Source organism: Chlamydotis macqueenii, chromosome 10 (genome assembly GCF_036417535.1).
Source record: "Chlamydotis macqueenii isolate bChlMac1 chromosome 10, bChlMac1.mat, whole genome shotgun sequence".
In the NCBI taxonomy this organism is placed as follows: domain Eukaryota; kingdom Metazoa; phylum Chordata; class Aves; order Otidiformes; family Otididae; genus Chlamydotis; species Chlamydotis macqueenii.
The window spans coordinates 4,821,468-4,849,107 of record NC_141565.1 but is presented as its reverse complement, the minus strand read 5'-3'; the positions used below and the strand labels follow the sequence as shown (position 1 = coordinate 4,849,107).

The following is a 27,640-nucleotide window of genomic DNA, read 5'->3' as shown; positions in this document are numbered from 1 at the left end:
CCGAGATGATTACTGTGCCGTGGTTAGAGAGCTGCTGTTTTTCAGGTGCTGGGTACAGTTGAACTCTAGCATCACCTACGCACCTCTCCAGTGTGCTGTGGGAAAACACCGCGTAACCCCCGAGTACATCTTCCAGCCTATCGGAGCCTTTGCAGTCGGGCTTGCTCTGCAGAGTCACTCCTCTAGCCTGTGGCACAGTTGTAGTTCAGTGTGTCAGCGACTGTGAGTGTTGCAGCTGGAGCTGTGCAATTAGTCTGTCTTCTGCCATCTCTCAGCGCTCCTCCCATTCTTGCTGTGACGGCTCAGTACCGGCTGCAGTAGTACGAGCTAGTACCAGCCAGTCTCTGACAAGCTCTTGCCCACAAACTGCACGGAAGTGCCCAAAACGCCTGCAATAATGTTTAACTGCTCCTTGCTCTTTGTGCAAGACAAAAGAGAGCTCCCAAAGCAAGAACTGACTCCTCGCTGCTCGGCATGCAGCTGCCTTCTTTCACGATGTGTGTACGTCCCTGTCCTGAGGGCAGGCAATAATGCCCAAAGACTCAGCAAAATAGTGCTATTCAACATCCTGAGTAGTGAAATGATTTTTAGAAATAAACAACTGTCTGGTGTGCCTTCCCTCGAGTCATTGGAGTTATCCTGGCAGAGAAGTTGGCCTCCCAGGAGGAGGGTGTACCTCTAGCTAGCCACATTAGCCTGCTAGTAGCTGAGGAGGCAAGGAAGTAATCATCTCACACGGTGTTTTGTCCACTGAGAGGTCTTTTGCACCTTCTTGTGCAGCAGCATCAGGTCTGGGACCCTTTGGTCTTATCCTGAAGTCAATTTCTATACTCATAAGAGTGGTTGCTGCTAGAGCCGAGGATGTTTACTTGTGTGTGCGCAGACACCTGGACTTACTGAGGTTTGCCTTGGACTGTGGATGCAGCTATCACACTGTTTCTCACATGCCTCTGTGTCAGGAGAACACTATGTTAGTTACAGAAATCTCACACCTCAAAAAAATGTGCCTGCTGTTTCCTGACACTTCACAGCAACCTGAGCCCCCTTGCAGAGCAGGCTGTATGTGTCAAGAGCAATTCACTGCTGAATCAAAGATGCTAGAGAATATTCTCCAGGCTGCATCCCATGCTGTTTTATGGGAAGTTTGAGAGTATTCTGTGAGAAGGAGGTCGTGAGGTGAGTTCTAGAAGCTTGGGTGCAATAGGAAGTACCCCACTGTGGGACAAATCTTTGGCTGTGTTGTTTATCGTGAGTCACACCTGTGTGTGTGGTTCAGGGGCAGCGCTGGCAGTCAGAGAGCACCTGAAGCAGAGTTATACAGAGCAGTCACGACTCTCTTCCTTACAGAGGCTTCTAAACTGTAATATGCAAGTGTCGGTCGAGAAGCCAAACACCTCCTCCTGCTTGTATGTGCGGCTGGGGGCGGTGGTTGCTCCTGCCTGGTGAGCAAAGAAAACCGCTGGTCTGCAGCATGAACCAGAGCTGTGCTATAATCAGATCTACTGGGTTTTGATAGTGCAGGCATATTTTAAACCTCTGAAGTGCATGAGAAAGGTTAGTCATGCCCCTCTCAATGTCCAGGGTACCTTGCAGGGCCGAGTTCTGGGGTGTTTGCAGGTGTCTGTATCTGAGGACCAGTGGGAACTCCTCAGAGACCCAACTGAAGGAGCAGCTGCTTGGCAAGCTCACTGGCTGCATTGATGCTATCACCACTACCCTCAGGAGACCCTTGTCACAGATATGGTGCCTATTCTGGTAAGCAAAGTGCAAAATATGCAACAGAGCTGGTGTGAACCCAGCAGCTGATGTTCCAGCTGATGCTCAATGTCCACAGTGTAAAAACATGGAATGGGTTTACATCCTCGTTGGCGACCACGACTGACCTGTGGCTGTCTTCTGCTGGATGGACTTGGGCCTGCTCTTCTCCCTGTGGAAGGCTGTGCTGGGTTGTTACTCATGGACTGGTGGCAGTGCTTTTCTCATGGAGGCAACATGGATAACTGCCCAGGTCTTCCTCGAGTGCGCTGACAGGTTAAGCATGATCAGGCAGTTGTCAACATGCAAACATGGCTGGCGAATTGTTGTGTTGTGTAAAAAACTACTTGTATAGCCATGCCAGAGTAGCGTGTTGAGCTCCTGTTACAAAACCATAATTGCATTTCTGTTATAGACGGAGGCTTGGCAGAATTGGGGCAGGAATTATTCCATCGATTACCTGATGGGACCTGTTCAACGAGGCTGTTCCCACACTCCCTCCAACTCAAAGACCAAACCTGTTCTTGTGCAAAATGATTTTTTTGTGTGTGTAGTTATTGTTTCTTAATGCATTTCTGTCCCAGGGTGAGTCCCAGCTGCACAGCTTGGAGCTCACCGTGCTGGAGTGCAGCCACATGACTGCAGCGGGAAGCCTCCCTTTTCACATGCGGTAAGATTTAGGCTGTGGACACAATTAGGAGTTTAATACAAAACAGCAACAAAACAATTCCTGCTACTAACTGCCAGCTTGTGTCACAGGTGTGGTGGGAACTGTTGCATGGCTAGATGGAAGTGACTTGTAATTTTATCATTTTGTTAGCAGCTTTGTGAAAAGCATTTTTATTCCTTGTAGTGGCAAGGATGGGACCAGCCTCAGAAAGGTGGCTGTTGTCTGAATCCCACCGCAGCTGAATCAGTGTGATGTTTGGTAATGTTCCCAGTGTAGAAGAGATTGCAGTATCTAGATGCATGTGTGTCAGGAATGTGCGCTGAGGCACAGACTGTGTTCCTCACCTCAGAACTTGTATTGGCAGGACAAACACCAGCCTGAGCAGATGAGGCTGTGGTGGATGAAGGCTTGTACTCAGTACAGGGACAAATTTATGGTCAGATTTTAGGCTTCAGGCTCTTGCTCAGGTGGGAATTACCTTTTAAAAAAAACCTCATCTGATCCAGCTGTGTGTGTGTTTCACCAGAGATGGTGATTAAAAGGAAAGAAAAGTAAAATGCAGAGGTTTTGCCTAAAGAGTATGAAAACATACAGAGGAGACACGTAATGAGCTCACCTTTGGGCTGCTGAGCCTCTGGATTTTATTAGCATCACTCTCATCCTGAAGGCGCCCTTTCCTGCCACACTGCGGGTGGCAGGGTCACTGCCAAAGGAGGTGACGTGGGTCATTTCTGGGGTGTGGGGAGAAAAGTGCATCCTCTTCCAAACAAGCATGACTGTGTGCTCTTGGATGCCTTATGAAGGTCCCCTGGGCCCAGGATGAGATGGCAGCAGTGTAACCATGGCAGTGTTTGTCTCCGGGATAGTCACTGGTTTAATGACTCATCCCGGAGAATGTGATCACGTGTGCAGACTCCCTGCTTCCCTTTGCCCTATTTCATCCAATCTTTTGATCTAGTTATATAACCAGGAGTGGAGAGGGGTGGGGGGAAGGAAACAGTGCTGAAGAATTGCAGGTAATGTGACCAAAATGTGTCTGTAGCTCAAATAGCAGAGCTGTTGTCTGGGAAGCCTGGGAAACTGGGTTTATTCCCAGCACAGTTCTCTGCCTGCAAGTGAATGTGATGCGTGGTGTCTGAGCTTGGAAGTTTAAGGAGGCTTGGTGGGAGGACAGGGCTTCACGACCTTGGCTGGGGTAGGAGAACTACTGTGACTGTAGCAGCGAACTCCTTCGCCTTTATCTTCACGTGCAACATAACTCTTTCCTGCATTCATCATGAGCTCTGTTTCATCACAGAAGTTGTGGATACCTGTTTTTCTAGTATATATAAGACTGCTGGGACTGATGTTCACAGAAATGTTTGAGCTGCTCTGCTGGTATTGGCCTGAGGTGGGGTGAGCCCTGAAGTCCTAAATTGATTCTGATGTAGGCTTCGAGGAAATGCTGGGGCAGGTCTGGTGGGACATCTGGAGAGGAAGCTTTCAAAGTTGGTGCTTTTGACCAAGGTGTGAATCTAGTTCTTGTCATCTTGATTTTAAGAGGTAATGTTGGTGGTAAGGTTAATTAAATAGACATGTTAACATGAGAGCTGTAGAGGTGCCTGTACATGCAACGTGCTGTACTGAAGCATTCTTCATTTAAGCTTCCAGCTTTTTGAGAAGGGATGCTCTTTGTCTCCAGATCCCACGGAGTCACAATGTGATGCTTGTTGGTTCTGTATTACTTCATCTGCCACATTCTTCTGCACTGATGTCTTCTTTCCTTCTTTCCTTCAGACTTCTGTCTAAATGTCATTTCAGTTCAGTCATTCGCTCAAGATACACAGTATGAGCAAGAAAGCTGATTCTGAGATGAGTTCAAGGTATCTCTTTGCCTGACACAAGGGGACAAGATGTTTCAAAGAAGCTATTACAAGGCTTGTCAGAAACAGTTTACTTCAAGGGAAGCTTTTGAAAGAAACATTTCCTTTCTGTGCTCTGCAAGCATTAGTGTGGTCACTGGCAGCCTGTTGAAGAGAAAAGTGTCACCTAGAACAAGGTGTCATTTCAGATAGTGCTTTAAGACTGAAATCAGTCATTAATGAAAGTCTGAAAATAGGAGAATGTAGAGAAAAAGGAGTGCATGTGGTTTATAATGTGGAAAGAGTGTTGCCACTTACTTTTTGCTTTTAATAAAGCTTGCCAGAAGTTACCATTTAAATAATGAGAGTGGAGCCTGACGTAAAACCACTGAGCTGCCTGCTAAGCCATAACCCGGTGTTCGAACCAGGCAACCTCTCGCATGGTATGTTCTGTTCACTTGGAAGATGGTTGCACAAGTGTCGTGTAAATGGAGATTTCTGCCCGACTTGAATATTGTGGAACAAAGAGAAAGAGATTTGAATTCCTTGTTTTAGTTGGAGCTCATTGAGCCCCTGTAGGAAAACAGACCCTTAGGGCCAGCAAGTGCTCTATGTGCACTGAAATAACTTTGCCTTGTTTTCTCATCAGGATACTTTGGAGCTGTGTTGAGTGGTATTAATCTTGGCTTTCACTGGGAACAGATCCTTCACTGTAAAACTTTTAAAGACTCTTTGAGCGGCACTGTCAGAAGGGACCCCAGTTTTGACCCTCAGAGAAACATGCTTGCAAATGAGTGAGAATAAGGATTGTTGGCCAATGAATGCTCATGTAAGAGCCAGCTGCCAGCCTGGCACAGTTGTTCTCATGTCATTACCTCCTTGTCTTTTCAGACCAACCCCAGGAAACTGTGTTCAGCGGTGACCATGTTGAACATGCGGAGGATGGAGAATGGCAGCGCTCTAATTCAACTACCTCATCTCAGAGTGAGCGGGCAGAGCGACTCTTGCAGAACCAGCACAAGAGCCTGGCCTCTGAGGACACCAAAAAGAAGAGGGCTCAGAAACCGTCTCACATGCGGAGGAACATAAGGTCAGCAGCAGCAGGACAGCAAGAGCTAGGGTCTTATATAGCATTTTGGGTAAAAACGGAATTTCTGGACTTTGCTTTTGAGCTACATTTTGCCACTGCTGCCAAACCAGATGGCTTTTCTTTTCCAAAACCTTAGAATTTCACCAGTGGGAGTAGCATGATCTCAGGCTGGAGTGCTGCATGTGGGTGCAGACTTGTTTGGTGTTTCAGAAGAGTGAATATTTGGTTATGGAATACATTGCAAAAAATGTGTACTTGCTGCTGGCTTTTAAGACATGTAATTTAAAAACAGCACCACCATTAAGTAAATATGCAGTTTCAGATATCTGCTGATGAAGATCCTATTGCCAACAGCCTAAAATATAGTCCTTCCCTCTACTATCCTGGCTACTTGTTGTCAGGAATGCTGATGCTGTGGCTGCTGGCTGAAGTGTTGGAAATCAATTTCACCTGAATTTTATAAAGCAGTATAACTGTATGTTCTGGGACAGGTTGTGACGTGATAATTCACTATGAAATTTTGTTCGAGGGGATCTAAAATGCTCTGAAGAGTCATAATGGAGCAGGAACTCCTGTGGCAGGAAGTGTCTCTCTTGTGCGTGTCCAGCGTGCTGGTGGTCTTTGGTTCATATGTAAGCTTGTGCAGATTGATTTTCTTAAAGGAATGAGCATTGAGTAGGCCTTGGAAAGTGAGACTTCGTTAGGATGGAGCAGATGTCCCTGCAGCATGGAGTTGGGTGGATTTAAAGGCTGATTTGAGGGGGCTGGATTTTACCACTGCTTGTACTGCACCTCTTCTCTGGCAAAAGAGCCTTCAATTCCAGGGCTGCACGTGGGAAACTGAAGCAGGAGAAAAGCAACTTTTGGAAGTAATGGAAATGACTGTAAAAGTAAGGTGCTTTGAGAGCATCCTTTGAAACAATTGTTAAAGCCATTAGAGGTCCTGAAAATACTCTGTCAGAGGAGAATCAGGATGATGCCTTTTTGTGGGGAAATTGATGCCTTTTCTTCCCATGTATCTTCTTTGCATGACTTTGTGCATTTTCTGTTTGTGAACTGCATAGCAATAAATAACATCCTTTCATATAGAAGAACTAGTCTTTGATAAGCTAGCTTAAGTATATATTTGCCCACTCACATTTTTTCTCCTTTCATTATTTTGCTTCTGTGAAACTCTTGTCTTTTCCTTGAGTAATAGTAGTGTTACCTGTAGTTGGGAAGCAGTCTTGAAATAGCTGTAGGATTTGTCTGTAGCCTTTGGCAATGACGTTCCTAGTCTGTGTAGCTGACAGACTGCCTGGAGCTTGTCAGTCATCTTTTGAGCCAGTTGTATGGCCATTCATATTTTTAAAAAAAATTGAGTGTAACCGAATTGCATTTCTCTGTTTGCTCCTGTATTCAGAAAGCTGTTGCGTGAGGACCAACTGGAAGCCGTGACAAAAGCAGCCCAACAGGAAGAGTTGGAGAGAAGGAAACGGCTAGAGCAGCAGCGGAAGGATTATCCAGCCACTATCCCAACAGTACCCCTAGAGTTTCTTCCTGGTAAGCAGTGGGAGATGCCACCTGAAGCAAGATTTTTAAGTATAGAAGCTGAATGAGGAAGAAGGTAGTGCCATGCTTGTCCATGTTATGACAAGGCATAATGGTTTTGTATTAAAAAGGGTAGATTTAGACTAGATGTAAGGAAAACAATTTTTACCATGAGGGTGGTAGAACACTGGCCCAGGTTGCCCAGAGAGGTGGTGGATGCCCCATCCCTGGCAACCTTCAAGGCCAGTTTGGACGGGGCTCTGAGCAACCTGGTCTGACTGGAGACATCCCTGCTCCTTGCAGGTTGGACTGGGTGGCCTTTAAAGGTCCCTTCCCACCCAAACCATTGGATTATTCTGTGCTGCACTTGAACTTTCAAGTGTAAACTCTTGAAACACCAATTCCAAACCACTTGTTGGTTCAGTGTAGTCAGTTCCACTTCTGAGCTAGTTCTGAATCAAGATGCTGTGGCTGCATGGTGAAAAGTGCCAGGTAACTTTTGCTGAAGATATTTTGACAAGTTAATTGTAAATGGGATGCTGGAATAGGTCTCTTTTATCTTTCCAACGAGTCTGGAAGCTTAAAGAAATGAACTTGACAGAAATGCTATGTCCTTGGTCCAGATCCTGTTTGTACTGTGAATGATCTGGTAATATGTGGGTCTAGTACTAAGGGTAGTGGAACAATAGACTGAGTGTACGTATGTTAATTATGTTAGACGTATGTTCATGATGTAACCTTGTCCTTTCTTGCATGTTTCAGCAAGCAGTGAAATAGCAGGCAGTATAAGTGGTTATGTCTTCCGGTGAATATGTCATCTTGCATTGTCTTCTAACCTGGATCATTTCAGTGATCTAGTTTATAGCACAGCCTCTCAGACTGGTGTAAAAGGCAGAGAAGTGCAGTTGGAAGTTGTGTCGGGGGTAAGGAGTTCTTGAGTTGAATTTACCTCTTGAGAAAATATATATTCTCCGTTAAGTGCAAGTATTCAAATCATTTTTATATGGGGGGGAAAGGAATAAGAGCTATTTAAAACACTTTAACAGTCGCAGAGTACGTTGCAGCCCCAGAAGAACATCGTTGCTTGCTGAGTCACTGCAGCGGTGCTTATTTGACCCTGTTGAGCTAGACTCACGTGGCAATCTTAAACATACAAACAAACGGTCTTGACGAGCAAAAGTAATTTAGGATATGTGGGATATAATTATTACAGTGTCCTTACGAACAAAGGGCAGTTACCCTCCCTTCAGCACTTGCTACTTTCTCTGCTGGATGAAAAACCGCTTTTACTCCTGAGATCCCCCAAAAAAAAGAACAATAAAAAGTAAAAAAAGACTTTAGCATATTGCATGGTCAGTGTGCCCCAGCCGGGCCGTGCAAGAGAGAGGGTGCTGTCAGCAATGGGCTATTGTTTCAGCATATTGAGAAAGGAGAAGATTGACCCAGGAAGCTGAGTCATAGCAGCATTGTAGACAGTGAGAGTCTGTTATGGAAAATTCCAGGGCTAAGTTATTGGAGCAAAAGTGTAAGGAAATACTGTCTGGTTTCTGAACAGTTTTGTCTCCTTCCCCATTATTATGAATTACTTATTGTTTGTAATTTATGTTTGTAGAGGACATAGTTTTCAGAACAGCTGAGGCTACCCAGCTCCCCCCTCAGGTCCTGGCTGAGGAAGTGATCTGCCTAGATAGTACCAGCAGCGGCAGCGACGATGATGCTAAAGGAAAAAATAGCATTAAAGATGGTAAGCCACCAATTGCCTCTACCTGGTCTTCTCACAGTATACTGTTTATTTAGCCACATCGCCTCCTGTTTTCATCTAGTCAGATGGTCCAGTAGGGAGTAACTGCAGACTTTTGTAGGCCTGTTGGTTTCCAAATAAATGGCCAATTCTGGCCTTTGAGTCCTAAACTAACGTTTATAACCTGGCCTATCAGGCACTCTTCTGAACTTGTGTTTGTTTCTGCTTTATAAATGCACTTAATTTTGCTCAGTGCTCTACTGAAGAATGCTTACATGAGATGTGGCATCATCTGGTGTGTATAAAAGGAGCATCTCTGCAGCTGAAAGTGGGTTTTGTGTCCTTTGTACCAGGGTCTAACCTGACTCCTTTATGCCACTCCGGTAGAGTACTTCTGTCTGATTTCCTTGTTGGTCCTTGAACATTGTATCAACAGATAAAATGCATGTCTGAATTTGGGAATGAGGAGGACATATGGGGGAGAACGTAATACACATACAGAAACTGTCTCATGTTCTGTTTGCGTCAGCCCAAATGAATGTTCTCTGAATTATGGGGAAACTCAGGGAAACTGATACTTTCATATGGTGATCTGAGGGGCTGGATGTGTGGCTATATTGTGCCTCCTTGTTCAGAATAGATCATATTTTCCTGATATTTCCCAACCCCCAATGTGTGATAAACCCTGACGTCATGTTAACCTTTCCCCTTATTCTCTCCTGTTTGGTTACTTTACAGAAGTGATTGAGCTGAGTTCAGGAGAGGATGATTCTCTCCAAATTGTAGACAGCAGTGACTCTGGTAATGAAGGGGAGGATGATGGCAGTGAAGAGAGCAGTGGCTCTCATGTGAATGATGCCTTAAATCAGTCAGATGCTCTGGGGCAAGTCATTGTCAACATCAATCATCCACCAAATGAGGAGGACATTTTCCTGGCTCCCCAGCTTGCACATGCAGTAAAACCTCATCAGGTAGGCTTTATTAGCCTTGGAAATGCAATGAATTCAGGCAAGCCTGCCTTGTAATCTCAGCAGAGCTTCTTTGGTGAGCTCTGTGACCAGCTGGGTTGTGATGGTGGCTGTTGTGGACAGTCAGATGATAAGGACAAATTAAAGGAAGGCCAGGGCTATGTGTAACTTTGGCTGTTGTTACCATCAGACCTTAGTATATTTAGATGAACACTTTAAAAATAAAATTATTTTTATAAACAAACTAATCAACTCCCGTTCAGGTTCTCTGGCTAAAAATGAATTTTGATTTATTGTTATATTATCAGGAAGTTTTGTGAGTATCTAAAAATACTGACTTTCTGACACTTCCCTGGATTAGACTACTGTAGTGAACTTGAAACATCCACTTTATGTTTTTATGCTTTATGCAATCCTAACGTGCTTACCACCCTGTAAATACATACCCACCTTGTTTTTTTTTTTCTCCTGCTGTTCTAATTAATACCTTTTCTACTTTTCTTTCTAGATTGGTGGGATCCGATTCCTGTATGACAACTTGGTAGAGTCCTTGGAGAGATTTAAAACCAGCAGTGGGTTTGGGTGTATTTTAGCACATAGCATGGGCCTGGGCAAGACCATACAGGTCATCTCTTTCTTGGATGTACTTTTTCGGCACACGGAGGCAAAGACTGTTCTTGCCATTGTACCTGTAAGTAGCCACACGAAGGGGTGGCTGAGGGGCTTCCTTGCACTAGTACTTTCTTTGTGTAGAGAAGATTGATTAGTATGCCATCTCACATCAAGCTGTGTTGTACCCTTGCTGCTCTTCTCCCTCTTTCATTCCCTGTGTCCCTGAGTTTGCATGCTGTGATCTGCTCCTTCTGTCTAGGCACAGCTGAGTGTCATTCCCTATTCTTGTTTCTGGTTTTAAAATCCTGAGTAAATCAGCTGGGTTTTTAATCCTTCCATGGCTAACTCTTTTCAGGTGAATACGCTCCAAAACTGGCTAGCAGAATTCAACATGTGGCTCCCAGCACCTGAAAACCTTCCTGCTGATTACAACTCCAAAGAGGTCCAGCCCCGCACCTTCAAAGTCCACATCCTGAATGACGAACACAAGTAGGTGCCAGTAAAAGCCTTTTTGAGCTCTTGGACTGCATCTTACAGAACTGTTCTCAGAATTGCTGTTGCAGACTGCTTAGTTTGGGCTAATTCTGTACCCTCGACTCCCAGATCTTTCCAATCTGTGTATGTTGTGGATGCCATCTTGAGGGGAGGATTTTGGTACCTGAGAGAGATTTACTGTCTTTTTCATTCAACATTTAATTCTTGTACTTCCTTCTCACACTGCTGAGGCACCTTTCTGTTCTTCCATGTATGCTGAGATCAGGAACCCAGTTCCAGAGACAGAACTACTTCTGTGGAGGGGAGCAGAAGTGCCGTGGTTTGTTTCTGGTGGTACACTGCTGCTCCTGTCGGAGTCCCGGGATTCCTGAGGCATGTGCCCCTATACCACGTGTGTCTTTTATTTTAAGTGTGGGTTGTTCCTTTTCCTGAGATTTTTCACACACTTAGGGATTCCTCTACTCAACACTGTGACTTTCTGTGAATTGTGTTGTCCTTGAGGGCTTCTGACAAGTTCTACAAAGCCTCCTTGTCCAGAAAAGAGACATCAGTGATTGCAGTTACAGTCTGGTGTGGAGTGTATTCTTGGCTTGTGGATCTCTGCTTCTTTCTGGGTCGTTTTTCTTACATGGATCAGAACAGTAGTGATCCTAGGGAACGCTCAATTCGTCAGCTATGTTCATACACTTATCTGTTGAGGTCTTCTCCTCCTAGGTGGAATGTACTTTGAATCTGCTGATGCTACTCCAGCCATGTGTTTGCTATTGAATGGGATCTGGTGTGCTCTGGGAGGGTTGAGTGAGGACAGTGTCTTGATCTGAACCAATTCTGAGCAGGCTAGCAGGAAAAGAATAATTGAGGGACACTAGCATTGTAAGAGACAACAAGGGATAAATGACTAGGTGATTACAACCATGTACATTAGCAGCTCATTCTGAAAATTATTTTTGCACAGGCAGTCTCCTCAACAGCTCTTTTTAAAGAGTGCTCTGAAGTTTGATCTGCTTTTGTACATGGCAAACTTCTACAGCTCAATTCCTATAAGGATTTGTCATTCTCAACCCTGTTATCCATGGCACATAAAAGGCTTTTTTCCTTTCCTCTGTAGCAGGTTGTTTCCTAAAGAAACTTCATTGTATTCCTCTCTTGGGTTCGATGCAAGAAAGTGATTTAATTGAACAGGTCTTTTTTTTTCTCAGCAGACTCCAATCCAGTGGATTAAAACTGAAACTGGAGAGAAAGCTTAAACTTTATTTGGTTTGGTTTTTGTTTTACAGGACAACAGCTGCACGTGCAAAGGTGGTGAATGACTGGGTGGTAGAAGGTGGTGTGCTGTTGATGGGATATGAGATGTACCGTCTCCTCTCACTGAAGAAGTCCTTTGCCACTGGCAGGAAGAAGAAAACAAAGAAACAAGCTGGCCCTGTCATTATTGACTTGGATGAGGAAGACCGGCAGCAGGAGCTTCTGAAGGGTGAGAGGCCAGGCCTCAACAGAGAGTGCTCCTGTGGTCTGACAGGCTATCAACCCTGGCACCACAGGGAAACAATCTATAACTTGCTTTTAGCATCCCCAGTATGATCAAACTTTGCTGGGCAGGATCGTGTCTCTGGAGACAGAAGGTTGTTGAGCTTTGGTAGAGTTTTTCGTTTCTTGCAATGGCTGCGAGTAAGCATGGAAGTCAGTACACTGAACTTGGGGATTTGTCTGTGTGAGATTTGTCAGCCTGGTCTGGTCATTACCACATTACGGTAAATGGGAGCTAGTATTTAGTCAGATTTTATTTCCTCAATCAGCCTTGCTCTCTGCCACCCATGAATACTGCTTTTTTGGTCTTTCAGAACTATCCCTCTTTTTGTGAAGCTGATCACTTAATAAAACCAGAGCTTTATCTTATTCATCTCTAACACTTAATGTTTCTTCTCCTCAGGGATTGAGAAAGCCTTGTCTCGCCCGGGCCCAGATGTGGTTATTTGTGATGAGGGACACCGGATAAAGAACTGCCATGCTAGCACTTCGCAGGCCCTGAAGAACATCCGCTCCCGCCGGCGGGTGGTGCTGACTGGCTACCCGCTTCAGAACAACCTCATTGAGTATTGGTGCATGGTAGACTTTGTCCGACCTGACTTTCTAGGCTCAAGGCAGGAATTCAGCAATATGTTTGAGCGCCCCATCCTGAATGGGCAGTGTATTGACAGCACCCCTCAAGATGTCCGTCTAATGAGGTATCGCAGTCATGTCCTGCATAGCCTGCTGGAGGGCTTTGTGCAGCGGTGAGTCCACAGGAGTTCGTAACCGTGTAGTCTGAGCAAACAGCTCCTTCATGGCAAATCTGCCTCTTTGCTGAGTTTAGGCAGTACAGCTAATCGTACTGCCTTATAGAATCATTTAGGTTAGAAAAGACCAGTAAGATCTAGTCTAACCGTTAATCTAACTCTAATTGAGTTTTAAACAGGTACCTTCTCTGTCTTTGTGAGAGGATCTTAAGTATATAGAGAAAACCACAGAGGAGATTCTTAGATTAGTGGCTCCATATTTCTCTCAGAATCTGTCAACTGCAAAGTGGTCCTTATGGCTCTATTTTGCCCTGGGGGTAGAAGTAAAGTTAATTTACTTTGGTACTGCAGACTCTGATAATGGAGAGCAACACCTGTAACTGCACCAGAATGGCCTCGGGTTTATTTTGATGTCTTAATAGTTAATTTGGATGTGTGCTTTTTGACATCCTCTACCCAAGAATCTGAAAGTGTTTCATGCACCCTCAGTTACAAAAGTGACAGTGTCTCCACCACTCTGGAAACAAATCAACTTGGTTTCTCAGATGAGGGTTCTAAGATGCTGGACCAGCGATTTGGATGGAGTGTTTCAGTCACTGGCAGAGCTTAAAAGAGACCTTAGGTCTTATTTCTGGTTTTCAACTGCCGTGGAAAACAGGACTTTCACCCCCCTCTTAACACTGTGACCTATGCTAAGAAGACCGTAACACATGAGGTCTCTGTAACTGTGCTTACAGTTGGTGTTTGGCTGCAGGGAGAGTATCTCAGAAGTGTTGTGCATTAGAGAAGCATGTAACTAGAGGTCTTTGTCCCTGCAACCAGGTGGGCAAGAAGTCAAAATCTTACCCTACAGGCAGCTGCAGAGATCTGATTGGGAAATTCCCTTCCTTCTATTTATCTCCCTTCCTTTATTTCTTACACAGGCGAGGCCACAATGTACTGAAGGTTCAGCTCCCGTCTAAGGAAGAACATGTGATTTTGGTACGTCTATCAAAGATCCAGCGGGCCCTTTATACAGAGTTCATGAACCGGTTCCGAGATGCAGGCAACAGTGGCTGGCTAGGACTGAACCCCCTCAAAGCTTTCTGTGTCTGTTGTAAGGTACGTTTTCTCAGGAAATGCAAAGAAATGTTCTAGTATGTAAGGGAAAGGTAGGAATATGAGTCAAAACAGGGGGTAAAAGTATCATTGGCCAGGCACATCTTCCCTCCCTAGAGTGCACTGCAGTGGCCCAGCAGAGTTGTTGTCCCCACTTCTAGACTTGGGGTGTAGGGATGTTAAATGTCTCTTTCAAATTTGTGCAAGAAACCTGCAGCCATCAACTGAACTGGGCTAGTGTGCTGGGCTGGTACCTTAACCATTTACCTGCTGCAATGCAAACAAGCAGCTTCCTCTGTGTTTGTGCTGTATAGGGTGCACAGTGGCCTTCTGTTTTGTTCTCAAGGAAAGAATTGGCATTTCTAAAGCCAGGAGAGCCTTGGTTAAGATGGCTTGTACCTTGTGTCGTGGCAAAGTCATGTTTTCTGTTGTCATTACCTTAATGCAATCAGACTGGTTTTCTCTGCAGTGCCTTACGGTTCCATGTGGGGATGGTGAAGAGGTGGTCAAAGTACTATTTATTTCCCTTGAATACCTGTGGGCTTTCAGTCTGCGATCATTGGCAAGCAGCAGGCCAGCGCAGGCTTAACCACTTTCTTTTCTTACCCCTTCAGATCTGGAACCATCCAGATGTGTTGTATGAAGCTCTACAAAAGGAGAACCTGGCAAATGAGCAGGATTTGGATGTGGATGACCTCGGCACAGCAAGTACTAATTCCCGCTGCCAGCCTCAGGGGATTAAAGGCAAAACAGAGAGTAATGCTTTGGCATCACCAGGTGGAGAAGCTACCAACAGCAAGTTCCTCCAGAGCGTTGGCTTCAACCCTTTTCAGGAGAGAGCAAATCAGGTCGTTACTTATGAGTGGGTGAGTACCGCTGGAAAACTCTTCATTTGGAGAGTTACGATAAACATAGGCTAGATACTTCCTCTGAAAGACTGTACCTCTTTTTGTCAGGGCAGTTTTCTGAAACAGAGCAAAGAAAAGACTCTTCTCTTAAAGAGTTAGGGATTTCTCTTACATTTTCTGTACCACAAAGCATCTTGATAAGCATGTCTGCTTGGTTTCTGAGTAGGAGTTTTGGAACTCTCCTGAGGCAGGAGTACAGACAAGCACTCTTTCATGCCATTATTTTCATCTGACCGAAAAGGCTGTGGACTTTGTTTTTCTAAAGAAGATGTTAGGGTGAAGTATAATCTAGATAAGATGGTGCTAAGTCTAGTGGGCTGGAGGAGAGAGGTCTTGAGAGACATGAGAGGTTAGGAGAATGCTCATTCATCCATACTGCAAGAAGTTTGTCATTTGGAGCTTCTGGAGTGGGAGGTAGTAGCAATAGTTAGGAGTAACATTGTCACCTGGACCTGGCTGGATGTATATAACCTCTCTGCAATGACTTATTTCTCTCACCTTGAGACAGGATTGTTGAACTAAACAGGGAATGAGCAACTCCACCTGTAATAGTCTCCTGTTTCTTGGTAGGCCAAAGACATCTTGTGTGATTACCAGACGGGAGTTTTGGAGAACTCACCCAAGATGGTATTACTGTTCCACCTAATTGAGGAAAGTGTGAAGCTTGGAGACAAGATCCTGGTCTTCAGGTAAGCAAAATATCAATGGCTGATCCTACAGTCACTAAATACTGCAGTAGATGAACCCCTTCTGGTACTAGGAGGTTGTCACACAAGGTGAGTGGTGTGGCAGTTCCCGTTTTCTCCTTTGTTGTATTAGATCCTGTTTTTCCTCCATGGATTTTATACTTCTGCCACTGTCAAGTTTACTAGTGAGAGGTGTGCTGCCACAAACAGGGTTTGACAACCATCAATGCTGTCGTAGTTGGGGAAGAGTTCTGATACTCCACTTTTGCTGCTGTGGGGGCTTTCTCCTGAACAGAGATCTTGGTTTTGCAGCCAGAGCTTGTCCACGTTATCTGTCATTGAAGAGTTTTTGGCAAAGAGACCACTTCCAAGTCCTCCAGGCTCAGACGGAGGAGTTCACAACTGGGTCCGAAACATTAATTATTACAGTGAGTACAACCAATCCTTCTCTCTTTTGGTGTGACACTGTTTGATCCCCTGTGATGGACTAATTCCTGAAAGTCACCCACCGTCATCTGGTAGTTGTCCCTGGTTGTGAAAATGCTCTTCTGAAGCGTTCTTCTGATGAAATCTCTTTCAGATTGTTCTTACTTTAGTTGCTTGGGAAGATAGTGTCCATTTGATAGCAACTAACTGAAAATTTCTCAGTCATCTTTTTTGCATCTTACTCAAGAAATGTTTGACATCTTTAACATCTCACTTAAGCACTAGTGCTTTTTTAAATTGTAACAGATACTTTTTGCTTCCTGTTTGTCTGTTTTCTAGATCTTGCTCCCAAACCGGAATTGCTGTGGCGTGCTTTCACTCTCTCAGGGCTGTGAATTCCTTCTCCCCTCTTCCCCAGCTTTAAATCTTGTTCTGGCATGGGTTGTTGCTTTGTGTGGCTACTTTACAGGCCAGGACTGAGAGGAGAGGTGGATATGGTGTTCCTGATTTTTGCAGAGCTGCCAGAAGCAAGCTACTTTCCAGGAACAGAGACATGACATGCCCCTGCACTCCTTTAGACCAGTACTCTCTGTTCTCAGATCCAGTCTGTGGGGTTTTGCCAAAGGCTTTCACAATTTTTCTTTCTCTTGGTTTCTTGAACTTCCAGCATACGTGAAGCCTTTGTTCCTGGTGTTCTTGCTTGCTATCTGTCTTACCTCATACAGAGCCTTAATGGGCTAGGTGTGTTGTAGCACTCCCAGTCCTGGCCTTGCAAAGCTTGAGTAATGTTTTGCTTGATCTTTTAGTTGAACAAATCCCAATCTGGCTGGCTGCATTGCACCTGCTTGGCTGGGCAGATTAGAGGTACAGAGTGGTCCAGTTGAGATCCTGAAGTGCAAGATTGAGGGAGACACATAATTGGTTGGGAACCAGTGCCAAAGCTCAGTGTTTGGGAAATGAGTTTGTTCTGATGGAATTCCCCCAAACATACAGAGCTTTTAAATGTGTCTTTGATTTTCTTCTCAGGACTGGATGGCAGCACCTCTGCCTCGGAAAGGGAACGTCTGATTAACCAGTTCAATGACCCCAGCAACACCTCTATTTGGCTCTTCCTTTTATCCACACGGTAAGTTGACTGTAGCAGAAGGACGCAGCAGAGGACTCAATGCTGATGCTCTGTATACATATGGCTTTTCAGTTCTTAATTTCCTTCATAACGTGCTCCTGAGACTCTATTGGCTGATGGTACTGTCTGCTTCTGAATTCCCTAGGGGTGTAGAATTTTAGCCTTAGGGGCCTCTGCCAACCACTTAACAACAGTCTTGGAAACCAAATATAGTTTGAAGTTGCCTCTATGACTGGAGGGAGCTTCCCGTAGACCTCTTGGCTGTGATGGCTGTCCTGCCTAGAAGCTTTGAATATTGGCCAAGGCAGCAACTTGAAATTTGCCTTTAATTTCCAGTGCTGGATGTCTGGGTGTCAACCTCATTGGAGCAAACAGAGTGGTGGTATTTGACGCTTCTTGGAACCCATGCCATGATGCCCAGGCTGTATGCCGAGTGTACCGCTATGGGCAGAAGAAGCCATGCCACATTTACAGATTGGTTTCTGATTACACCCTTGAGAAGAAGATCTATGATCGTCAGATCTCCAAGCAGGGCATGTCGGGTAAGTGTGGATGGACATGGCACTCCACTCTTGGCTTTCACTCCTTTTAGCTCCTGTTTCTGTGGTTTTTGTAACTTATTTTTTTAAGGTTGAAAACCAGGCAGCCAAAGAAGTGACAGAGGTGCTATCCTAGGGCTATGTTTGGTGTTTATGAGTGGGCAGTGACATGAGATCATACAGAAGATTCATGGCAGAGCAGTAGTGGTTGTAGAGACAGCATCCTGCAGCAGGGTTGTGCCACCAGTCCAAGGCGGTGCGATTTACCTTCCCTGCTGCTCTACTGGCTGCTACAAGAGACTAGAGACTTGAGAGGTGGTCATCCTTATTAAATAGCTCTGTACCTCCATTTCTCCAGCAGCCAGAGAGGCAACATAGCAACATTAAAATGTATATTGATAACTTAGACTGATAGTGCTTGCTTAGGAGTCAAGGGTAATTAATTCATTCCAGTTCTAACCTGCCCTTGTACCAAAAGTATCTTCTGTGCTGGTGTGTGCCAACTGTCAAGCTGCTCTTGTAGAGCATGCAGCTGGGAGTTGTGGTGACCTTAAAAGAGTTTTGTTGCTTGTGTTCTTCCAACTCCAGAGGCAACAGCCCAATGTGAGGGGCTCAGTATGCTGTCTTGCGCTCAGGTGGAGTCCCCTGGAAGCTGACTGGCTCCCAGGAGAGTCCTGGATATAGATGTTTTCTCCATGTGCTCCCATTTGCCCTGTGTGCAGGAAGGAATGTCCAAGGAAAACTTTCAGGCTCTTGTGAGGGAGGGACTGTGACTGCTTTTCTGAGCTTTTAACTCAACAGACTTGTATAACTTTCAGCACCTGGTTATTAACTTGGACCTTTTTGGTGGGATTTGTGAGAGGGCATGTACTGATGTGGCTGCAGTTCTGTCCGAGGGCTTGTGCGTTTTCAGCCTTGTGATGTGAGATGGGCCACCATCTGTAACTAGGTTTATGTTCCTGCATGCCAGGAGCTCAGTGACCTGCACTGTGTGGCTGTGCAGTCTGGAGCACAAGGCATTTGTCAACCTGACTTGGTCAAAGAGGTTCATCTCTGAACCTGGCTGATGACTTTTCTTCCTGCCCTGATATTTACAGAAGGCTTCTGGGGACTGTACAGATTTGGAGGAGGGAGCTATGTTAGGACAGAAGTGTAGGAAGGGCAGCAGGCAGCAGTACCCATCTCTTCCCTTCTCCGCTCACTCCATTCCCTCTCTTTTCCAGATCGGGTGGTGGATGATCTGAACCCAGTGCTGAACTTCACCCGACGGGAGGTGGAGAACCTGCTGCATTTTGTGGAAGAGGAATCTGACCCTGCTCAGCTCTCCCTCAATCCAAGCAAGATGAAGGAGTCTGTTCTACAATTAGCCTGTCTCAAGTATCCTCACCTCATCACCAAGGTAAGACCAATCTGCTTCCTTACTGGCATAGCACTGCACAAGCAGGAGGAGGTCTAGAGGAGTCTGGCTGTGTGATGGGGACATGGTGGGATTAGGTAAAATATCCTCTGAGAGGGCCCTAAGAGCCTGCCCTTCCCTGCAATATCTTCTACACGTTTAGAGCCAGGTCTGTCCTGAACAGATTTGGGGGCAGGTTGCAGGGCATCCCTTTCGTCAGCTTGGTGCTGGGTGTGAAGGTGGCAGTGACATATCCCAGCTTGCTGCCAGCTCTCATCCTTGGGTGGCTTAAAAACAAAGCTGAGACAGCCAGCACTTGCCTGTGCTTTGAAGATTTCACTGGCAGGGGGATGCTGCAAGGTGAGCTTGTGGCCAGGTGCCTGGCTGTGTGACGTCTCGGCAGGCTCTGTCCTTGTGCTCTTACGGCTCCTGGGTTTTGTTGTGTGTTCATGGTAAGCGGTGGCCTTGGCTGGGCAGGCTTAGCGATAGTGGGTGATGGCTTAGCTGACCGGGTTACTCTTCAAGCTGAACCTTGGTCACATCCGCAGCATTGCCCCATACGTGCTTTGCCATGACCAACTCTGCCTCCCAGCTCCCCTCTTCCCTGCTCCAGCCTGGGATGGAGACAGTGCTGACGCAGGGACCGGGTGGCTGTCATTTGGGGCATGCTAGTTCCCTCTTGTGGTGAGCTGGTGTCAAAACCTAAGTGTTGTGGGGTTGCAGGAGCCTTTTCAGCATGAGTCACTGCTGATCGACCGGAAGGAGCACAAGCTCACCAAGGCAGAGAAGAAAGCAGCCAAGAAGAGCTATGAGGAGGAAAAGCGAGCATCCGTCCCCTACACCCGGCCGTCCTACGCACAGTATTACCCAGCCAGTGACCAGAGCCTGACTAGCATCCCTGCCTTTAGCCAGAGGAACTGGTGAGTACCTGCCTCTTCTCCTTCTTCTCGTGGCGTAGACGTGAAATCAGGGGACAGAGGACACTCAGCCTTGTCAGTGGAGGCACTGCACTTTCCTCCCTCCTCTCTCACTAGGCGACCAGCCCTCAAAGGTGAGGACAAGCCAGTGGCAAGCGTCCGCCCAGTTCAATCCACCCCCATTCCTATGATGCCCCGGCATGTCACCATGGGCAGTGCAGGATCAACCTCAAGTTCCAACCCTGCTGTCAACTTCCCCATCAACTATCTACAGCGAGCCGGTGTCCTTGTGCAGAAGATTGTCACCACCACGGGTGAGTTGCTGATGTTCACAATGAGTTGAGTTGTGATGCCCATGGTGAATTGAGGAGCAGGGTGAGTTGTTGATGGCCACATGGGCTGTGGGCAAACGGACATCAGAGCCGCTGATGCTGCCTCTCTGCATTTGAGTACCTGGAGAACTTTTCCTGCAGATACGCAAGGAAAGCCTGGTGCATTGTTGGGAAGGAACCTTGCCATGGGAGGCCTGCAGTGCTGTTGGCAGTTGTCCTGTGTGGGATGATTCTATGATAGGGGAGATGCTGTGGCAGAGCAGCATGGCTTTTGCTGCCTTCCTGTGCTGCTCAGAAATAAACCCAGGGCTCGCTTCTAGCACAGTGCATAGAAGAGACAACTGCGCTGCAAGCAAAGGGGTTTGGTGGTGCACCTCCATGCTCTGCACTGTGGTTGGTGTGTAAATTCACGGACACTGTTCTGTTTCTTCCCCCACTGCCAGATATTGTGATTCCGGGTACAAACACATCCACTGATGTACAAGCAAGAATCAGTGCTGGCGAGAGCATCCACATCATCCGAGGGACAAAAGGTAAGTTTCTCTGTGTTGGTAAAACTTGTGTATAGGGTCCTAGCTAATTAGCAAAGAAAAGGATGTAAAAGCATTAATCTGTCCCCTGAGAGGAAAAGAAACAAAGGGAGGAGATCTGGACTTTGCATTGGCTCTGTTGCAGCCCCTGCTTTGGGTGTGCTGTGGTAGCTGATGTTCAGGGCTATTGCAGCTGTGGTGCTCCTGCCTCTGAGAGGAGCTGTTGAACTTTGTGGCTGGGCGTCTCCTCACAACGTCCACTTCATATACTGGGGCAGCCATACACTTCCTGGTGCTCCCAAAACTAACTTAGTCCTAAGCATGAAGTTCTACATTTCCCACCAGCAGCACGTTGGGACGGGGTGAGCTCCAGCCCAAGAAGGCTGAAAGGGTGGGAGTGAGGAGTGAGGAAGCTCCCTGCATTATCTGTGGGCTGACCTTACGCAGCATTGCTGTCCTATTCCTGCCCAGGCAGCCTCATGAATACAGGGTCCTAAGCTGAGACTGGAAACCATGAATGAAATTGTTCTGCCTCTGTTCCAGGGACGTATATCCGGACCAGTGACGGGCGCATTTTTGCTATCCGAACCACTGGGAAGCCAAAGGGCAATGAAGACCGTCGGACAGCTGCCTCAGGTAGGGGCTTGCGAGCGCTGTGCGGGGCTTACTCGCATGCTTTCCTACCCCAGTGTCTGGGGTGGTGTTCCCTGGCCGTATTCCACCACGCCTGTGCTCAGAGCTGACCCCACAATGTCCCATGATATCCCCACTTTCCTTTTCACTGTTAACTCTTGGCCTCCAGGTTTTTCTCCAAGGTTTCTCACCTGCTCCATCTTGTTTCCAGGCTCCCAGAGCTCTTCACTGGAGTCCACGAGCAATGGCAGACACAGTGCCTCATCACCGCAGCTCCCCAGTGCGGAGGAGCTCACTCGGCCCATATCCCCTGACAGCCCCGAGATCATCAGCGAGCTGCAGCAGTACGCGGAGGCAGCGGCTGCCCGGGAGTCCCGGCACAGCTCTCCCAGCACCAACGCAGCGCAAGGCCACTCCGCCCGCACGGACAATGCGCCCAGTTTAGCAGCCCGAGGAGCCGAGCAGCGCGTGGGGATTCACTGCATGGCATCCTCCGTGTCTTCAGCCCTGCCGGCCACCAGCCAGCATGTCGATGCCCACTCGGTGTTGGACTTACGGGGCAACAAGCGCAAGTCGACCTCGCCGTCGGCTCCGGAGGAACAAGCCCGCAGGCAGCAGAAGAAGCGGCAGTTGCCATCGTCCGTGCAGCCGTACGAACACGGGTACCCCGTCTCTGGTGGGTTCGCCATGCCTCCTGTCTCTTTAAACCACAACCTAACCCATCCATTTGCCTCCCAACCAGGAAACTCCTTGTACATGGGCACTGGCTCCTCTTATTACCAGCTGCCCAATTTACTCCCAGACCCTCATCTGGTGTTCCCTGTGACTACTGACCCTCTGCTGACAGCCGGCACCGCCAGCTCTTCTGCTGCTACCTCAGCCACCGCCAGCGTCCCCTCATTCATGCTAAACCCTTCTCTGACAGGGGTGCTGCCCAATTACTCGCTTCCCTTCACGCAGTCACTCCTGCCCGAGCCCAGGATGTTTGCTCCTTTCCCAGCCCCCGTCTTGCCTAGCAGCCTTCCCAGGAGCATGGCATCTGCCTACCCTGGCTACGTGTCCCCTCACTCGGGCTACCCGGCCGGGGGCCTCCTTCGGTCCCAGGTGCCTCAGTTTGAACCCCAGGAGGTCCCAGAGGTGGGATGCAGCTCTAATGATGAGGACAAAGACGACGATGTTATAGAGATCACAGGGAAATAATGGGCCCAGCTCCTGCTTGGTCTCAGCTCTGCCAGGAGGCAAAAGTTGCAGGACCTTTTTTAGGAGACAGAATTTCCCCTCTGGGCCACGGCAGCAGGCGGAGAAGGATGCGAAGGGTGTGGCGTGGGTGTTGGTTTGTTCTTTTCGTTTTCTTTTGTTGTTTTTTTTAGCTGTCAAAGATCTGAATTGTATTAGGGCCTGGGAGATGGGAGGGGGGATAGAATGGACCTGTGAGGACCAGCGGAGCAAGAGCCAGGGGAGAAGAGAAGCAGCAATGCAAACCGTAGGAGTGCCTCCCTCCCACACTGTCTGTCTGTCTGTCTGTTCTCTGTCTTGTCGAGAGGGGGGGACTTGGTGCTGCGAGTCGCTGCCCTTCTCAGGCCCAGAGGCACGGGCTTGACCGCTGGCAGAACCCAGCTCCCTCTCACACGAACTGCCTTATCTGTGAACTTCTCTCACTCTGGGAGGTGTGGGCTGGGGTTGGGGGGTGGGTGTGACTCCAGCAGAGGTTGGGGATGAAGCATTTTTACCAGGGAGGGACTGGGGGGGGCTTCTACATTGTGTATGGGGGGGGGGGGGGGGTATTGATGTAAAAAAAAAAAAAAAGCGAGAAAAAAAGAAACAAAACACCCCACAAACAATTTGTCATCCTCTTCAAATTCACATGAAAGTAGTGTGAGGGCTCCAGGCAGGCTCCTGCTGCAGCGAGGAGGGCAGGGCGCTGGTGGGAGGCTCCCCGGGCCCTTCTGGAGGGTCCCGTCCGAGGTAGGTGGGTCGTGTGGTTCTGGTGGCAGCTCTGTGTCAGATGAGTGGAGCTACGTGTCTCGGTGGCCATCAGAGGGGAATCCTGACGACTTCCCCAGCTCCCTGGCCCTGCCAGGCTGTACAAAGGCCACATCTGGCCCCGCCATGGCCCGCCAGATCCGGGGGTGGGTGGACTCACTGCTGCTTCTGAACAGCGCCAGGCAGGGGAGAAGGTTGGGAGGGGACACTGGACCCAGTGCTGGTTGCTGTTGAATCTGGGATTGGAGTGACTTCCCCCTGCACAGAATCTCTACATTAATTTATTTCATGAAGGCGTAATATTTATTGTTTGGGGGACTCTTTCTACTTTTAAATTAATTTCCATATTAAAAAAAAATTTAAAAGCTGGCCTCCATCAGTGGTTGCTTGTGGGGTTGTCGGTGTGGGGAGAAGCAGCCGGCTGACCAAAGCAGGGCTAGCAGCGGAGCTTGCCTGTGGCTGACCCGTGTCACCTTGGCTGGATGTGCCCCATCTTGGGATCCTGCCAGAGCAGGGAGGAGCTGCTCCGAGTGTTCTGCAGCAGCCGGAGGGAGGATGGAGTCCTCTTGTCATGATGGGACAGGTGAAGGAGAAAGTGTGGAAGCCCGTTGTACTAGTTCCCAGTTAGGAGGAGGGCCGTGAGGTGTGCAGGGTTGGGAAGGCCAAACTCCTGCCGGGGAAGCGCCGTTCCCTATGTGGGGAGCATCACTTGGCTCAGCTCTGCTCTGCCACACGTGCGTGCACAGGCTGGCCTGAGCCCCGACAGTGACCACACTGGCTGCTTGCCTCCATGCCAGGGCTCCTAAGGAGAGCCTGGGTTACCCAAGCTGGACTTGGTGTGTGTGTGTGGCTGTGTGTCTGAACACATTAGGATGGAGGCTTGAAATCTGGGAACCTCCGTGTCACACCAGGCGGGAGATGTGCTGGCTTGGGTGGGGTGGCCCTGGAGCCTGGTCGGAACTGCGGAGCAGTGGTAGCTGGTAGGGAACATCTCGGGCCCTGGAAGCTACAGTGTTTGCTGGGACCAACTAGGTGTAGGGAAGGGCAGGATGTCCTGACATCCTCCATCAAAGGGGCACTGGAAGATGGGAACCTCCCTTCCTGAGAGAGAGAGGGTGTGTGTGCTCGCATGTCTTACAAAAACATAATAAAAAATGTTACGGGGCTTTCCTAGTGTCTTTCTCTGTTTAATGGACATTGTCTGTCAAACATAACCACACTGTTCATAGAAGCCTTAGATCAACAGTTTAGCTATGCAAATTATTTTAATTATTTTTTTAAAAAATCAAACATTAAAATAGTGCTTTCTTCTTTAACATATCCTAGGAGTTGAAAACCGAGGGGTTCTGAGCAAACTGCTGGACAACTTGTCTTTGGATGCACCATGGAAATAAAAAACAAACCCCTCCACAAAAGTAACAAAGCAAATTAACTGATGGTGTTCATGCAAGTTTCTCCAAAGACTTGACAGTGCTGCGTCTGTGAGTCATGCCCTCCTGTGCTCTGTGTGTCCACCTCATGCACAACCCTGTGACACTGATTGTATGACGAGCTTGCCCAGATGTCCGTTGCATCCCTGTGAGGCTGGCAGTTTTCCGGTGGATTTGGGGAATGGACCTAGGCAAGGGCTTTCCTTGTCCAGAGTAGCAAATGTTGAGACCTGTGGGCACGTGGGGGAGGCCGGAGCATGAGCAGACCCTGCCCAGAGCCCTGCCGCAGCCCCGGTCCTTGCTGGTGGTGGTCAGGGTAGGGGGGTTCATCAGAGAGACCCTCCTGCGTCCTCTCTGAACTGGGCTTTTCTGTGGCTCTGTGCTGGGACGAGGCATGAAGATTCGGCTGGGGGCGGCGGGCACTGTGGCTCTGGATGTGGTACCTGTGACTGCACACCCTTTTCTCTGCTCCTGGGGCTTCCTGAGCAGGCCCTGGCCGATGCCCCTGTCTGATGTCCTCCCGGGGGTCCCCGGCGTAGCCCAAACCCTGTGGCCGGAGGAGCTGGAGGTGGCTAGCGCTCGGCTGCCGCAGGGCACAGGCTTTGTGCTTTCCTGGCCCCAAGGCAGGGTGCAAGGGCTCTCCCAGCTCCCGCATGGCTGTGGTGGCTTGGAGACCCCTCGCTGCCCTCCCATGATGTGGTTGCCCCTGGATGTGACTTGCTGCCAGGGGCTTCCCTGTGGCTGGCAAACATCTGCAGCTCTGGGCAGCTGCAGCACGGTGTCCCCACGCAGCAAGGGCCCGATTGGAGCCCCAGCTGCCCTCCCTAGGCACAGCGGGGTGGTGTGGGACCCCTCTGCCCCATGTACCAGCCCTGAGCACCCCCTTAATGAGCAGCCATGTCCCCTGTGCCCCATCAGAGCCTCAGCTGAGGGCTGTGGCGCCCTGACTGTGGGGCTCCCGTGGGGATTGGCAGTGACTGTGGCTGCTGCGAGACGGCCGGAGGTACCCGCTCTCCCACGGCGCTGCGGGAAGGGTTTCCTCCACCCCACAGAAGCTGCAAGGGTGTGTGGTTTGTCCAGGGGCTTCCTGAGTGGGGGGACCTCTCTGAGCCCTAAAACTCCTCTCCCATGGGACCCCCTCTCCCCCTCATCTGCCCTCCCCAGACTTTTCTCCTCTTCAGCAGGTGGTTCTGCTGCAGAGGGTGCCGTCTCAGTTCTTCTGAGCCTGGAACAGGGGCTTTCCCTGCACGGGTTGCGTTTTTCTTTTGCTGCTGAATTTCTGTCTCCAAATGACCAGAGGGAAGCAGCTGCCAGGTCGCAGCGAGTGACCCTGAGGACAGCGGTTCAGGACTCTCCGCTGAGGTTTTTGGATGCTAAGGAAGATTCCTGAGCGCAGCCCAGGGGCCGGGGCAAAACCTGAGGTGGGCCAGCTGCCCTCCGCCTCGGCACCCAGCCCTCAGCCCTTCCCCGCGGCGGGAGGTTTCCGTTCCTGGGGATGGCTGGGCGAAGGCTGGCTACCACCGCAGGATGTGATCCCCTGGGCACGGGCGAGCCTGTGGCTGCTGTGTGCCCCCCGCTCGGTGGTCTTGTTGCCCACCTGCCAGCATGGGCATCGTGGGGGGCTGAGGGGTGGGATCAACACAGCCCAGCCAGGCCCGTGTTGGGTGTCATCTGCTGCACGTTTGCCCCCCGGGGGATCCTGGGAGGTTGGTGGAGTGGACACAAATACTCACAGAAAGTAAATACTCCGGCAAGCAAAGGATGGGATTTCCACAAGGGCGTCACTAGAAATAATGTATATTTTGGCTTAATGATGTCAGCAACTGGCTGAACGTGAGAGAATTGCTGTTGGTTTGTGGGTGGCTGCCAGGCCAACAGGGACAAGTACAGCAAATACCTTCACAACTGGTGTTTCTCGCCACTCTGGGATGAATTTTGTTAATCCAGTCCTGGAAGGGGGGGGGGGGGGTGTGCTGGGGGGGGGGAGCAGAGATTAAAAGGGGAACGTAGTCCAGCTAGATTACAGTGAGGCGATGGCTCCTTGCGACGCAGAGCGAGCGCTCCCTTCGAAGGGACGACTGTGCGAGTGGGGGAGAGCAACCTCAGCCGCCTCCCGGCCCACCGCCACCGCTGCCCACGGCTGCTTTGTGCCTCCCACCTTGGCAGCAGCTGGCTTGGAGCTGGAGCCTCTTGGGAGATCCACGGGAGCCCGGAGGAATCCATCGCTGAGTCTCATTTTGGGTTTTCTGTTGTTTTGGGGTTCTTTTTTTTTTTTCTTTTCTTTTTTACTATCGCCTTAGTTTGTGGCCTGTCTTTTTGTGGTTGGAAAGAGGAGTATCGCTAGCAGGGTGGGTCAGTCGGGTGGCCCCACGCATGACCACGTGCTTCCCTCTTTTCTCTGTCAAACGGGATGTGCTCGCCTGATCTCCCAGAACAGAGACTTTGAACAATTTGTTGTTTATATGATGTATTTATTTTTACTTGTGTTTCATGTCATTTTTTAAAAAAATAATAAATTGTAAGTTGGTATAACTGCCTGTTGTTCCTCTCTCTTTTTTGTTTTTGGTAAAACAAATGTCAACGTTTTAACAAGCCACGTGGTTTGAAGTGGGTTGGAGCTGGGCTGGGCATGGGGGTCTCTGCAGACCCCATGTGCCC

The 27,640-nt window shown here is 48.5% G+C and overlaps 1 protein-coding gene across 6 annotated transcripts in view; it reads left to right on the top strand.

The window, feature by feature from the left end:
- RAD54L2 (RAD54 like 2) overlaps positions 1–27,514 on the top strand; it is a 47,742-nt gene extending 20,228 nt beyond the window's left edge. For 2 of the 6 annotated variants that reach the window (XM_086755943.1, XM_086755946.1), the window contains exons 2-21: positions 5,158–5,356; positions 6,759–6,898; positions 8,499–8,630; positions 9,366–9,598; positions 10,104–10,286; positions 10,563–10,696; positions 11,980–12,176; positions 12,633–12,975; positions 13,902–14,079; positions 14,691–14,942; positions 15,555–15,673; positions 15,983–16,098; positions 17,123–17,222; positions 17,559–17,764; positions 18,985–19,160; positions 19,881–20,077; positions 20,192–20,388; positions 20,850–20,939; positions 21,480–21,572; positions 21,781–23,238. In XM_086755943.1, the coding sequence (XP_086612069.1) occupies positions 5,158–5,356; positions 6,759–6,898; positions 8,499–8,630; positions 9,366–9,598; positions 10,104–10,286; positions 10,563–10,696; positions 11,980–12,176; positions 12,633–12,975; positions 13,902–14,079; positions 14,691–14,942; positions 15,555–15,673; positions 15,983–16,098; positions 17,123–17,222; positions 17,559–17,764; positions 18,985–19,160; positions 19,881–20,077; positions 20,192–20,388; positions 20,850–20,939; positions 21,480–21,572; positions 21,781–22,769 (4,274 nt within the window). In that variant the 3' untranslated portion in view covers positions 22,770–23,238. Of the gene's footprint in view, positions 1–1,661; positions 1,756–4,602; positions 4,710–4,915; positions 5,061–5,157; positions 5,357–6,758; positions 6,899–8,498; positions 8,631–9,365; positions 9,599–10,103; positions 10,287–10,562; positions 10,697–11,979; positions 12,177–12,632; positions 12,976–13,901; positions 14,080–14,690; positions 14,943–15,554; positions 15,674–15,982; positions 16,099–17,122; positions 17,223–17,558; positions 17,765–18,984; positions 19,161–19,880; positions 20,078–20,191; positions 20,389–20,849; positions 20,940–21,479; positions 21,573–21,780; positions 23,239–24,878 lie in introns of those variants that run through there. The other 4 variants (XM_086755947.1, XM_086755948.1, XM_086755945.1 and 1 more) reach the window with 4 other exon arrangements.
- The last annotated feature ends 126 nt before the right edge of the window (positions 27,515–27,640 follow it).